Here is a 15,850-nt window from a genome sequence, read left to right as displayed (position 1 = left end):
TCTAGTCATAACTGGAAAATAGGATCTGGCCAGCAGTTAAATATAGCTGAACTACCCAATAATAGAGACCATAATGTAATTAAATTTAACATCCGTGTAGAGGGAAAAATGGCAAAGAAACCCACCACAGTCGCATTTAACTTCAAAAAGGGGAACTGTACAATAATGAGGAAGTTAGTTAAACAGAAATTAAAACGAACAGTCACAAGGGTGAAATGCCAGCAAACTATAGGGAGACTATTTAAAATCATCATAATAGGAGGCTCAAACAAAAATTTTACCCCAAATTTTAAAAACAAAACACAAAACCAAAAAATGCCACCATAGCTGAACAGTGAAGTAAAAGAAGAATAAGAGGCAAAAAAGGTATCCTTTAAAAATTGGAAATCAAATCCTAGTGAGGAAAACAGAAAGCAGCATACACTCTAGCAAGTCAATTATAAAGCAGGCCACGAAAGAATATGAAGAGCAACTAACTCAAGACACAAAAACTGACAACAAAAAAAGTTAAGTGCATCAGAAGTAGGAAGCCTGACAAAACTGTCAGTAGGACCACTGTATGATTGAAGTGCTAAAAGAGCACTCCAGGAAGACAAGGCTGTTGCAGCAAAGCTAATGAATTATTTGCGTTGTTTTCCCTGCAAAGGAGATGAGGGAGACCCCCCCGCACAAGCCATTCTTTTCAGGTAACAAATCTGAGGAACTGTCCCAGATTCAGGTGTCAATAGAGGAGGCTGGAACAAACAGATGAATACCATCTGGTCCTGGTGACTTATTACTATTAATTTTATCAGCGTTCTGAAGAAAGTCCAAAATGAAATTGCAGAACTATTAACTGTTGTACATAACCCATTGCTTAAAATCAGCCCCTGTACCAGATGACTGGAGGACAGCTAACGTAACATCAATTTTTAAAAAACCTCCAGAGGCAATCCTGGCAATTACAGGCCAATAAGCCTAACTTCAGTACCAGGCAAAATGCTTGAAACTATAGTAAAGAACAGAATTATCAGACACATGGATGAACACAATATGCTTTTGTAAAGGGAAATCATGCCTCATCTATCTATTAGAATTCCTGGGGGGGGGGGGGGGGAAGGGGTCAATAAGCATGTGTACAAGGGTGATCCAGTTGATAAGTATACCTGGACTTTGAGAAAGCCTTTGATAATATCCCTAACCAAAAGCTCTGAAGCAAACTAAGCAGTTATGGGATAAGAGGGAATGGTTCTCTCATGGATCAGTAAGTCATTAAAAGATAAGAAACAAAAGGTATGAAAAAAACAGTCAGTTTTCACAATAGTACGAAGTAAATAGTGGGGTCCCCCAGGGATCTGTACTGGGACCTATGCTGTGGAAAAGGGGGTGAATCGTGGGTTTGCAAAATTTGCAGATGATACAAAATTACTCAAGATAGTTAAGTCCAAAGCCAATTGTGAAGCGTTACAAAGGGATCTCACAAAACTGGGTGCCTAGGCAACAAAATAGCAGATGAAACTCGATGTTGCTAAGTGAAAAGTAATGCACACAGGAAAAAATAATCCCAACTATACATTAAAATGATGGGGTCTAAATTAGCTGTTACCACTCAAGAAAGAGATCTTGGAGTCATCATGGATAGTTCTCTGAAAACTTCCACTCAGCATGCAGTGTCAGTAAAAAACAAACTAACAAACAAACAACTAACAACGTTAGGAAATAGAAGACAGAAAATCCATGGTATGCCCAAACCTTGAATACCAGGTGCAGTTCTAGTTGCCCCATCTCAAAAAAGATACTAGAATTGTGAAAAGTGCTGAGCAAGGCAACCAAAATGACTGGGGTATCCAACGCCTTCCATATATAAGGAGAGACGGTTCAGTTTAGAAAAGAAACAACCAAGGGGGAATATGATAGAGGTCTATAAAATTATGAAAGGAAATTAATAGGCAGCAGGTTTAAAAACAAACAAAACTTCTTCACACAACACACAGTCAACGTATGGGACTCATTGCCATGGGATGCTCTGAAGGTAAAAGTACAGTAACTCCCCGCTTAATGTTGTAGTTAATATTCCTGAAAAATGCTACTTTAAGCAAAACAATGTTAAGCAAATCCAATTTCCCTATTAAGAATTAATGTAAATGGGGGAGTTGGTTCCAGGAAAATTTTGCCTGGTTGAGGTGGTGGAGGAGTCAGAGGGTAGAAGAGGGTGGGACATTTCCCAGTGAATGCCTTACTGCTAAATGATGAACGAGCACTCGGCTGAGCCCGTAAGAGTCAACACACTGCTGTTAATGTAGCCTCACACTGTACAAGGCAGCACAAAAGGAGGGAGGAGAAACAGCATGGCAGAGAGAGAGACACAGACACACACACCGTGTGTGTGTCAGACATGCGCACTGCCCCTTTAAGTACGCTGACCCCACTCTAAGTACATTGCCTTTTTAAGTAGATCAGCAAGTTGAGACAGCAGCTGCTGCCAGCAGGCTCCCTCCATCCTGTGCCCTGTCATGTCCTCCCTGCTCTGTGGAGATGGGGGGCAGGAGCAGGGGGAGGGGGACACCTTGACATTAGCTCCTGCCCCTGCACAGCAAGCAGGAGCAGCTCCAAGGCAGAGGGCAGAGCAGCACAGGGCAGTGGGGGCAGGGACAATTGAACTGCCCGGCAATTGATAGTCTGGTGGGCAGCTTAAAAAAGAATCAGATAAATTCCTGGAGGATAGATCCATCATGGCTATTAGCCAAGATGGTCAGGGACACAACAATATGCTCCTGGTGTCCCTAAACCTCCAACTGCTAGAAGCTGGGACTGGATGGCAGGATGCATCATTCAGAATTGCCCTGTTCATTCCCTCTGAAGCTTCTGTCATTGGACACTGTTGGAGGACAAAAAACTGGGCTAGATGGACCATTGGTCTGACCCAGTACGGCCATTCTTATCTGGTCCCATTTGTTTAGAGTAACAAAAAAAAGGAAGTCATACCTGCATCAGATTAAATCTTGCCACCTCATTTATTGGGGCATCGGAAATTATTCCATACTGTTCTGGGTTGACAACTGCAGGACAAATGAAACATGCAAGCAGAAGATCCGTGCACATTGCTCGCACCTCCCCAACTTCCAGCCGGTCTACACAGGAGAGTGTTTTATACATTTGTGATAAAATCCATCGCAAGCTATGCGGAAAGCAGTATGTGTTCTGCTTGAGATAACCAATGAATTTGTTTACCAACGCCACTAACTTAGCCTCATTGGAATCCACCATTTCTTGGACTTTTTGTTTGAACCTTTCTGTGCCTTTCTCCCCAAAGAGTTTTTCCTGTTGCGCGGGAGAGAACCTCTCGATCAATTTGTTTGCATCTGTTTCTAGGTGGTCTTCATCTTCCACCAGCAGCTGCATGATTGGCTCATGCAATGTTGCAGTAAGGAACAGTTTTGCAGAAAAGAGTCCCTCAGAAAAAAGTTTGAATAAAATGCTGAATGCACAGGTACCTCTCCTCAAAAGCCGTCTGGGATTGTCGCTTTCCTTCAGTTCAAATTCTATCAAGTAACGCAAAACTTGAAGGAGGTAACTCTCATCTTCCTGCATGATGCAATTGCCATAGATGGAGGTAAAGACCGTGTGAATGACACTTTGTGCGTTGTCCTGGCTGAGTTTCTCTCCAGCAACCAGAGAGGAAGCAATAAGCCTAGGGTTCTCTCTCAATCTGTTGAGGAATTCTCCATAAGCAGTCTCTTGAAATCCCAACTGCTTGTACCCATCAACAAACTGTGTGTCCTCCAAGACTTTGGCATGCTGGCAGCATTCAGCAGGAGAAGCTTCAGCACTTCAGAGAAAAAACAGTTAAATAATTTAATTATTTGTAACAGGGCTATCAAACCATTAAAAAATTAATTGCGATTAATCACGAGATAAAAAGTAGTCCCAATTAATCATAGTTTTAATCACGCTGTTAAACAATAACAGAATACCATTTATTTAAATATTTTTGGATGTTTTCTACATTTTCAAATATACTGATTTAAATTACAATACAGATTACCAAGCATACGGTGCTCACTTTGTATTGTTTTTTATAACAAGTATTTGCGTGTATGCGCGCGCGCTGGGGGAGTGCTGTCTCTTTAAGCAGAGCACTCAGGTGCTTGAATGCTTTTTTCAGCCAGCAGCAGCTGCTGTTGGCAGCACTCACGCCCGAGGCAGCGGCAGACAGGCACCCCGATCCCGCACCTCAGCGGTGACTGGGTACCCGGGCAGGAGCAGGGGGACACCCCGACATCAGTCCCTCACCCCCACTTTGCGCAGCAGACAGGAGGCAGGCTCCCCGGTCCAGAGCAGGTTGGCCAGAGGCAGCAGTGAAGCGCACAGGTATCCCTGCCCCAGAGGCATGTAGAAGCTTCCCCACTTCCCCCTACAGCACAGCGCCCTGGGTGGTGGCCTCCCTCGCACACCCCTACAGCCAGGCTCTTCTTTCCCGCCCCCACACCCCGGGAGGGTGTTTAACCAGCTCTCCCAAATTGCTTCTCCCTGTCGGCCTCCTGCTCACTGGCGCAGGCGGTGCCTCCCTCCTAGCTGCATCCCATCTCCAGAGGTGTAAGATTAATGTTCATTTAAAAAAAACAACACGTTAATTTGTTTTGAGTTAATCGCAGTTACCACATGCAATTAATCGACAACCCTAATTTTTAATAGACAAATAATTAAATCTAAATGAAACAGCATTCTGAATCCATTAGCAGGAGCTCTAGACCAGTGTTTTTCAAACTTTTTTTCTGGGGACTCACTTGAGGAAAATTGTTGATGCCCGCGACCCAAGGGGCTGGGAATTGCGGAGGGAGAGGGGGCTCTGGGCTGGGGGTGCAGGCTCTGGGGTAGGGCCGGGGATGAGGGATTTGGGGTGCAGGAAAGTGTTCCAAGTTTGGGGGGGCTCAGGGCTGGGGATTGGGGTGCAGGGGCAGGCTTCCCGCCTGCCCTGGCACCACGAACTGCGCTGCACCTGAAGCAGCCAGCATCGGCCTGGAACTGCCCAATGGGAGCGTGGAGCCAGTGCTCGGGGTGGGGGCAACACGCGGAGTCCCGTGGCTCCCCTGCCTAGAAGCCAGACCTGCTGCTGGCCGCTTCCAGGGTGCAGCATGGTGTCAGAACAGGTAGGCACTAGCCTGCCTTAGCTGGGTAGCACCGCTGACTGGACTTTTAATCTCCTGGTCAGAGGTGCTGACCACAGCATCCCAGTGCCTGACATGCCATGACCCAGTACTGGGTTGCTACCCAAATTTTGAAAAACGCTGCTCTAGACAACAGAGTAAAAAATACACTGCAAGAATTCTTCCTTTAAAAAAAGGTAGCAGTTAACATCTACAATCTTTATTTTAAGTTTCACCAAAAAAAAATTTTTTTTAATATTCCTCAATGTATGAGCTTCATTACAATAACAAATTCAAGTGTTTAATAATAAAAACCTCATTTCTTGCTATGAACTACAAATCAGAAAAGAGATGCAACATATGCACGCGCACACACACACAAAAGCCCCCCCCCCCAAAAAAAAGAGTAGAGAGTGAACTATTTCAGAGCAAATCTGAGACAACTCAGACTTCCTGTTCTAAAAAATTATTCTAAAATGGCTTTATATCCATTAAAATTTTGTAATTAGAATCACTTGTTGTGCTCAATATACAGTATGAAAAGAATCATGGAATTGTTTTAATTCACAGAGTTTAGGAGTTCAATTTCCCCCAAAGCATTTATCACCTTGTTATGATAAGTCTGTCCAAGTTAATCCTTTGCTGCTTGGAAATCCAGGCTGTGTGGTACAGTTTCTCAGCTGTCTTCAATACATCTGCATTTAATCTCTGAATAAGTTGCTTTTCTGAGTTTACATAGAGTCGTTCTTGCTTGAGGTGATGAGCCAGAGTGTGAATATCTAGCTTCACCATCTTTGAGGTTGAGAGGACTACACAGTACTCACTGCAAAAGGGAAAATACATGAAGAATTTCACATTATATATAGCTTCTATTTTTTAAAACTCCAACAGGCAAAAAGAATTTGGATACTGAAAAGTTATCAAAAAATTCCTGATAAAATTTAAGAACCAAGTAATAATTGTAAGTTTATGACTTACTGTAACTACAGTACCTACCTATCTTTGATCCCTATTTTCCTCATTGATCCCTACTTTCCTCATGGACTGTAATTTCTAAATGGACAACCAACCTAATTTTCAATTACTGAGGGAGAATCTCCACTCATTGATATATTTTGCTTTCCACTACCAAATCTCGGTACAACTTTTCATGAGTGATGTACCCGAGTATTTGGATTCTAATATCTAAACTGTATTGTTAAATCGATCCACTTAAATTTGGGTTATTGCTGATTATGTACTCTATGTATCATATGACTTTAAAAGCAAAACTTTGTATTTGTGGATAATCTAAGCACTATACCCAGATGTACAGACACTTTTTTCTTAACCTATGTATTATATAATTTTTTTTAACATTAGCTTTAATAAAAATGTTAAATCTAGCCCCAGCTTCCCAAACCCCAGGCGACAGCCCTAGTTATTAGACCATCCTTCCTTACTGTAAAACACTTCAAATTGATAATGTGATCTTCAAAATTTCTCACATGCACTTGCAGGGTTCAGTGACATCATATTGGCCAGTTCCACATAAATTAAAGCTGCCCTCAGCTCTGCTAACTTAAACATTACTCTGTTTTCACTAATAACAGTAAAGCTCTCCCCAAAGTGCCACACTGCGGTGCAGCAGGAGAAAAGAGAACACCCTCAGGATTACCCTTCTAATTTCTAATTGTGGAGGCCAGCATGACGACACTCAGAATCAGGGAAGTAGAAGAGGAAAAGGAGTCCCATTTTGACATATTATATGGCCAAGTCAGTGCTCAGTGAGCAAAGCAGTACGTGAGAGTAAGATGTATCAGAACACATGCTAAGCTATGCTGCAGTTTAAAATAAGTGTTTGGGTCTAGTAGCCCCTTGACTGACAGAAATTCCTGCTTCTATGTGAAATAAAGAGATTCGGTCTTCTACATTATTCAATTTGCCTTTTCTGCTAAAGATACTCATAACTAGCACCACCCATACATAAGCCAAATGCTGGAAACATGCATAGAATACATTGCTACTCAATAGTAGAACTCGTTCAACAATGTCTTCTTGAACGTCCCAACTCATAGGAATGTACTTGCGGGCCATGATCCAGAAATTCTCTAAATGACAAAACAAACTGAAGAAACCTCAAGTTGGAAAGGAAATCTGCACAGTCCATTACAGTACAACAGCAGCTAAGTTGTACTTTGTAAATACCTTATTTGCTTCTTAATGGCTAAATAAACCAAAAAAGTATCATAGTATTTAAAACCTGTCATTACGTTAGAAATTTAATGAAGGCTAGTAAGAAGTGTTTGCCAAATATGTAACTATATGATACTATAATCAGATATTGCAATATTAATCAGATGCAACTTGTCTAGTTTAGGATTTAAAGGTGTGATCTTTGCACCTGTTAGCTAACATGTGCTAACTACCCAATTTAAAAGTCTAGATAGATAAGGCATTCTGCTGTTGACATATTATAAAACGGTCAAGTTATTCAAAAGAAATTTCATTTTTTTCCTCTATTTATTTAAATTAAGATGTTGAGGAATCATTTGTGAAAACCATGTTAACAAAGACAATATAATTTATGTAAACATAATTACAGAGAAGAAAATTGAACAGCCATTAACCTCACCTGATTTCATACAAAGAAAATTACCTTAGCTGACCACTCATATCCTCACCATCAGAAGTAGCCCTTCTTGAGTGTTAGTTTGGTAGGAAGAATTATGACCAGCTCCACCACCCTGTATATGTTAGAGCACCCAAATACTATGGTAATGGGTACTTAAATACAATAATAAATGGAATGCTTGTCTGTTCCTTATCAGCTCTAGCACCTTCAGTGAAGCCTGATCTCACAATGCTACTTGCTCCCACACTCAGGGAACTAGAGTATGATTTATGATTTGCAGGCATATCACTCTCCTCTTTGTACTCTTTTAAAGATCTTCCCGGCCACACCAGGTACTAAACCACAGGATCCTTTCCAAATAATATTTATTAGCTTCCCTAACTGGGCACAGAATTTTTGAAGAAACCCTGATGGTTCAAGAGCATGGGTCACCAACAACTACTTACCCAAGCTCCCTCCTCTATGGTTCAACTTGACAAGCAAAACCCTATAATCCAATTGAAGATAAACCATGAATAGCTGTCATATCATCTTTTTATATAGAAAGGTTTAAACATCTAATGTCTGAACACCTCAACTTACAATGCATTTTCTAAGCTTGCAAAGGAGACTCAGAGTACCCTTAACAAAAATCAATCCAAAGGCTGTAGTTCATGCTGAGATCCTTGCTCTACTTGAAGGTGATATTAAATCAAAAGAACAACAAGGAGTCCGGAGGCACCTTAAAGACTAAGATTTATTTGGGCATCAGTTTTCATAGGTAAAAAACCCCACTTCTTCAGTTGCATCTGAAGTGGGGTTTTTTACCCACAAAAGTTTATAAATCTGTTAGTCTTTAAGGTGCCACTGGACTCCTCATTGTTTTTGTGGATACAGATTAACACAGCTACCCCTCTGACACATTAAACCAAAAGGACTCCAAGAAGAATACAAAGTACCTTTACAAAACATTTTAAAGGTGACTGCCTCATTAAATGAATGGAGAAGTGCTACTGATGTGACAGAACTGTGCCAGCAGTATAAGGTTTTTAACAAATGATGTCATGCAACAAATTATTCTTACAATAAAAATCAAGAAACAGATTATAAATATCTATGTTAAAGCAACTTTCAGGTGACCAGAAAAAATGATGTATATAGTGACATACATCATTGTATTCCTCCGTTTTCACAAGGAATCCAAGCACATGGATCTAAAACAAGCTAGCTATAACATACAAATGTTGATACATAGAAGCACATCAGGATGAGTTAAGGAGCTGCCTAGGTACTTTTATGGCCCTCATCTCTACAGTATCCAGGCACCATGGCGTAGAATTATTAATTCATTTTAACTCATTCTGGATGAGAGACAATGCAGTGTACGTTTTGAGGGGAGACAAGTTCCTAGTTTTGCAAAGTTCCCCTATTATAGATGACATTTTATAATTAACCTGCATCTGATGAGTTTCAGATCCTTAAAATAAAATTACATCTCAAATACTTGCATATGGTTTCACAAAGTCTTTGTTTTTAATAGTGAAAACAATCTCTTGTTGAGCTTGTTTTTTTTCTTGGACATGCACTACAAAAGGTTTTTTTGTTCAAAAGGGCACTGTACAGCAAGTGCGTGTAAATATAGAAAAAAGTAAGGAACATTTTCATTAGATTTTACAAATTATTAGGGAGAAGTTTTACTTTGCAAAGGCAACCTCTTTCACAATGGAAACTGAAATACAGGAAGACTAATCAATGCTTTTCACCACCCATTAATAGTTGGTATAATTTAAAAATGGGGCTAGTATGCCTTTACTCAATATTAAAGACTGCAACTTTCAAATGGATCTCTTTATCCTACATTTTCAATTATGTAAAGACATGCTATTTGGAACCTGGAGTAGATCAAAACACTTTTAAAATGTTTTTTTATGAAACTAAACATTTTTGCTATGTTATTTGGAAAGCTATTCATTATTCTAAGGACTTCATTTGCTCACCTTTTGAATAGGAGTTTTATTTTTGTGACTAAAACATGAGGTTTTTTTTATATGATAAAATCCCTGCAGTTAGATTTAGTAGTTGGAGGCAATAATGCAAATTCAGCTCTGTTAAGAAGGAAGCCAGCTCTCTCTTCACACGTCCCTTTTGTTTGCTAGTCACAACATTACCTTCAACTGTGGAGGAAATGAGAAAGTATAACCAGAAAGTTATTTATGAAGAAAAGACTGCCTATGATAGATCTCTAAAAAGCTAAAAGACCAGTGCACTCATCTTTCCTTCACAAAATGGTACTAAAAAAAAGCAAGAAATATCCTTTAACTAGCTTTAGAAAGGTGAATCAGGATTTCAAACGAGTTAAACAACATTAAGGCAACTCTGAGAATTTGCATACAATAAAAAAAAAAAATCTTCTGACAGTCCTAAATTCCTGGGGTCCCTTGATATAGAACAGAGGACAAAGTGACAACAGCATTTTAATTAACTCAAGCACAAGGCGAGCTAGCGTTCAGACTGACATATTTAACCACATTTTCTCTGGAAACATACCTGGACAAATTCAGTGCCAACTTGATTTGATTTTGAAACAGCAAAAATATAGGAAACAAATAATATTTTAGACTTAAGGCCAAATTCCAATTATTCACTCTGGAGTTCCATGGCACACAGGAATGCAGAATTTGGACCCAGAATGCTTTCAAGTGCAAGAGCTTTCAAACATACTTTCCAAAAAAGACAGGCAGCATATTTTAAATCCCACTAGCTTAGTTATAAGAAAAGGAGTACTTGTGGCACGTCAGAGACTAACCAATTTATTTGAGCATGAGCTTTCGTGAGCTACAGCCCACTTCATCAGTTGCATCCGATGAAGTGAGCTGTAGCTCAGGAAAGCTCATGCTCAAATAAATTGGTTAGTCTCTAAGGTGCCACAAGTACTCCTTTTCTTTTTGCGAAGACAGACTAACACGGCTGTTACTCTGAAACCTAGCTTAGTTATGAGGCAGGAAAAGAAAGCATTTACAAAAGTCATTTGTCCATAGCTTGAAAGCCAGGACTGCAAGTTAATCAATATGAAACTGGTCATATCAACTTATTTATTTGGTTGGGGGGGGGGGGTGGAGAGAAGGAGTGAGGTGGATACTTCAGAAAACAGGAAAATTTATCTCCTCCTTTCTTTATCCTCCTGCACCTCAGGTGCATAGGATTTCTACCAGTTTCCACTATTTATGTTTGTCTTGTGCTGGTCAGTCAGGCTTCTGAGTACCATATTCACGGGCTTCTTTTTCTACCGTTCTACATAATATTTCTCTAGATTGCCCTCTTTTTCTTTCCAGGTGGTGTCCATATTATCACTTAATATGAAGTCACGTAGGGAGTCATTTTTTCAACTCCTGTTAGCTCTTCAGAGCCAGTACAGCAATGGGAGAAAAAGCTGAATTTTATTCTGGCTCATATATCAGACTTATTAAACTAAATTCCAATTTCAAGATCAACTTCTGACCTAAGTTATACCTGATGTACAGTACCATTTGAAGACAATGGAGTTCTATAGGTAAAACCCAGGCAGAATATAGCCTTAAGAATCTTCAATACTTATTATGATGCATGTGCCTGAAAGAACTCAGCTTGACTTTCAACTCCTAAACTGAGTTTTCAGGGCTGACAGTTTAAAAGAAATTAATTACAAACAGAACAAGCAAGAAGAACGCAATCATTTTTAAAATCAGTTTTCAGACTATAACTAAAATTTGAATTCAAAAGATATTTTAATACTTAACACTTATATAGGACTTTTTATCTTCAAGAAATGTCACAATCATCAAATAAAATTACTTGAGAGGAGACTGGATAGTAAAGAATTATAATTTTATAGACTGGAAAAAACAGAGAGAGGTAAAGTTGTTTGCCCAGTACTACAAGGATGAGTCAGTAGCAGAGCTCAGTTTACGATACTTCAGACTCAGACCATGCCTCACTTCTCCCCACACCCTCATTCACTAACCTACAAGTTCCAAAAACCTGATCAGCAAACCTGGAAGGGAAAAACTTGTTTCTCCTTACAATCATCCCAAATTCATGAACAATGCTGGGAAGTAGCTTTAAATTCATTTGTCTCATCTTCCTTGTATGGGAAAAATCAAGAGGCATTGCCTTGAACTAGCTAACTTGAGGTAAAATCCTAATGAAGATAAGGCATTTCGTAGATTTTACACACAGCAGGTGAGGTGAGTCTTTTAACTTGACCTGCTAATCTGTGTAAAAGTATTATTTATTTATATATATGTAAATCATTTTATCTTCATTTAGTTTTCACCTCAAGTTAGCTCACTTACATTAACACATTTCTTTTCCCAGTAAAAACCAGGCCAAAAAGATCAGTCAATAAAAGTCTTTCAGATAATAGCTACTGCCTTCTCAGAGGGCTTGCCTAACACTGGAGTTTTAAACTGGATCCAATCTAGTTAATCTGGTTTGAAAACGCTTGCATACAAATGACACAACCCATCACTGAGCACTAACTCTGCATTTATCAGGAACACCAGAACCCTCTTGCATTATGGACTAGGACTACTTTAAATGGATTTTGTTTGGTGTTTTATGCGCTCACAATGCTGTGCACCACTTTTTGCATGCTTTCAAAGGCTACCTCACAATGCTTTGCAGGTCGACCATTACTGACCTATCCATTTACATGTGTGCCCTCCCTTTCCTGATACCAAGTTTCCAGGGTGACCCTTCTCCCTTTGAAAGATGGTGTAGGGCAAGATGTTGCCCATTTGCTCTTGGATCCTATTGTACCATTATATTGGTGATACAACCACAATAGCCCTCCAAAAGCCCCACAACATGCCGCATACAGCTGTGCTGACACTTTGGACTTCCTCACCATCTGGAGTGAAGCATAAGTTCAGGAAACTCTTGTGGCCAGCTACGGACATAAGGACCTTTTCATGGACACTGCAAATCAGATATCCACAAGATGCCAACCAGTGCCGGATAAAGACTTAGCAGCTCACAAGAAAGTATGTTGACACAAGGTATAAAAGGACACAATCCGGTAGGGGAATGTGATCTGTCCATTTTTTTTTATTAACTGGACAAGATTCTGCTTAACTATAGTACAACCCAACCCACACACTTTTTCAGTGGTTCTCAAGTCTGGTCCACCGCTTGCTCAGGGAAAGCCCCTGGCATGCCGGGCCGGTTTGTTTACCTGCCGCAGCTGCAGGTTCGGCCAATTGAGGCTCCCACTTGCCGCGGTTCGCTGCTCCAGGCCAACAGGGGCTACAGGAAGCAGCGCGGGCCGAGGGATGTGCTGGCCGCCCTTCCCGCAGCCCCCATTGGCCTGGAGAGGCAAACCACGGCCAGTGGGAGCCACAATGGGCCGAACCTGCAGATGCGACAGGTAAACAACCCGGCCTGGCGTGCCAGGGACTTTCCCTGAACAAGCGGTGGACCAGAGTTGAGAACCACTGCACTATCTGGAGCCTGCTGCCCGCACTGTCCCCCACAGCAAGGATGACCAGCTCGACAAATCAGAAGATGAACTGTCCCCTGAGAGCTGGGATCCTTTTGGGACTCAGAAACCCGACACAGCCAGCTGGAACGCCAGCCCCAGTCCTGACCTGCCCCAATGGACCATGATTTCTGCCCTGTGATGGATGAGACTGAATCCCCACCAAAAACTCAGGCCAGGATGGAAGTCAGACCTCCTGGTGGGAACTGCAGCATGTAAGTACCTATCTTTACAATTTATTACTCATTATTATTGTTGGCAGATGTTAGCTAAGAGCCTCTGCCTCCCTCCCCCCAACCTCTTTCTGTTGCTTCAAAATGGTGCCTGCCAGCATGGCGGAATTACAATGTATTCTCAACCCCCTCCTCTGCAGCAGATTTGAATAATGAAGGCATTCATTTGTGCAAAATTCAGTTTATTGAGACAGTGCCGATAGGAAAAGAAATGTGGTTAATTTACATGAGGTATAAGTACACTCTGCCTGCCCACTCAAGGCACAAACAATATTGCTCCCCGCTGAGGTACGAATGCCCTGTAAGATGCATTGTAGCTGACAATTATTGTAGGATCCCTTCTATTTTTCTCTGCACTCTCTCCATGTCTGCAAGGGAGATACAGCAGAACTCAAGACTGAGAAATCCCTATAATATGCAAAACAAAATCAAGGTAATAGCCTCATGTCCATGCCCCCAACCCTCGTAGACTACAAGATCCTTCCACTCCTGCAGCACTTCTCAGGGAAGTGTCCTGGTGAATAACTTCTGAGCATCTCTCACTAGTCTTCCCTTTGTCTCTTTGAATAAGATCATTCTCTCCCCCTAGTCACCTGCCTCCATATAACATCGAGAATGAGGACAGCCCAAAGATTACTAACCAGCTCACCTTCCATAACCTCTCCCCTTTACATCTCCAATGCCACAGAAGCATCTCCAGCGCACACACTACAAAAACAAACCTGCAACATAGCTCCAGCCACCCCACCATAAACAGCTTGAAAGTAGATATGATAGACAAAGGCAAATGTACCCACTACCTTTTATACAAGCAGATCACTTCCCATTCTTTGGAGGAAGCTCAGAGAGATAAAGCCACACATACATACTTTAAAAAAAAAAAAAAAAAAGCTACCATGACTTGTCTGGGATATGAATAAGTGACTCTTTCCATCTCCTCCTCCCACAACCACAATGCCTGCAGCAGCCAGACCATCAAGGACTGGGCCTCTATTTACTTCCAGTAGGCTGGCTAACCTGAAGGGGAGAAAATAGGTTGAGAACCACTGCTGTAGACACTACACTTGTGTCCAGCTCTTTTGAGTCTTACAATGCCCATGAGAATTTTAAGCCACGACACTCAATCCCAGAATCCATGCAGACAAGAACCACCAGCAACAAGATGTATACTTGTCTTTAACTTTATGCACTCCTCTCCAACACTCCAAATTGTTATATTTGAAATGTCCTTACTATTGCACTTCGAGTTTTGTTTGCCCCATTGCAGTAATTAAAAGTTTGTGTGTATCTAGTCACTTAAGAAGATTAAACAAATGTATTTCCAAATACAAAGATATTTTTCCATTGGTTTCATTAAAACTGTTTTTTATTGTTATTTCCTAATAAAACAGTTTACAATGCATCCATTATGAGAAGTCATTTATTTTAACACAGAAAATCCTTTAAATAAAGCTGAAAATTCATAGGCTTTTACAATGCACATACGGAATGTTAAATTTCAATCAGCCACACAAAATACCCCAGTGCTCACAATGACTGCATCCCAACACCTGCCCGCCCCCACCGTCCCATGGGCAACATCTTCAGGCATAAGATTCAAAACACAAACAAGAGGCATCCCAGACAGCATTCCCCTGGGTGTTTGTGTTCTCCATGGAACGTCTCGCTGGCTGCTTCAACCTTTGAGCAAGTCTCTAGACCTCAGCCTCCCACCCATCAGTAAGGCTTTCGCCCTCACAAATATTATGCAAAACAACATGCAGTTAGAATGGCTGAATCATTTTTTGCTTCTGCTTCCAAACTATATCATAAACAAATGTCTGCCTTTCAATGACCAAATGCACACTCAACTACTCAGGCAATAGTTAAAATGTTTCTTCCTTCTGTCCAAGCAGCCTGTGTATGGCTTCATTAGCCAAACTATCAAGGAATAAGCTGGGTCTCTTCAAACAACAGGACCAACCTCCACACCATTAATGTCCACAGTGCTCCTGAGCACAAACAGTTCTTTCTTCATAACTGAAATAGTACTGAGTTCTGAAAGATGCTAGCATCGTGGACCCTCTCAGTCCAACCTACATTTATGTCTGTAAACCTGCCACAGTGACACATGAGTCCTTGGAGCACAATCGGCAAATATCCTTTTTGCATTATAAATTCTGTGCCCTCATAGTGGGAAGGAAAGGGGAATGATGGCACACGGCTTCCATCAATTGCCATAATATAGTTTGGGAACTTCATATGTGCCAATCCATCAATAATCTCCTGAGCATTACCCAGCTTTATGACCCAATTAGAGAGCACCTTAACAATGGTACAGGAGATCTGCATGAGAATGCCCCCAACAGCTGATCTCCCAAAGCCAAATGGATTGGCTACAGAC

At 41.0% G+C, this 15,850-nt stretch overlaps 1 protein-coding gene across 9 annotated transcripts in view; it reads right to left on the bottom strand.

The window, feature by feature from the left end:
- Positions 1-15,850, bottom strand: part of GAPVD1 (GTPase activating protein and VPS9 domains 1) — a 59,937-nt gene that overhangs the window by 31,202 nt on the left and 12,885 nt on the right. For 7 of the 9 annotated variants that reach the window (XM_073314560.1, XM_073314565.1, XM_073314563.1 and 4 more), the window contains exons 2-3: positions 5,734-5,949; positions 2,965-3,808 (exon numbers count right to left, since the gene is read on the bottom strand). In XM_073314560.1, the coding sequence (XP_073170661.1) occupies positions 2,965-3,808; positions 5,734-5,949 (1,060 nt within the window). Of the gene's footprint in view, positions 1-2,964; positions 3,809-5,733; positions 5,950-9,716; positions 10,525-15,850 lie in introns of those variants that run through there. The other 2 variants (XM_073314562.1, XM_073314561.1) reach the window with 2 other exon arrangements.

The sequence above is a fragment of the Lepidochelys kempii genome, chromosome 16, assembly GCF_965140265.1.
Source record: "Lepidochelys kempii isolate rLepKem1 chromosome 16, rLepKem1.hap2, whole genome shotgun sequence".
Taxonomy (NCBI): Eukaryota; Metazoa; Chordata; order Testudines; family Cheloniidae; genus Lepidochelys; species Lepidochelys kempii.
This window is presented reverse-complemented; position numbering and strand designations above follow the sequence as displayed.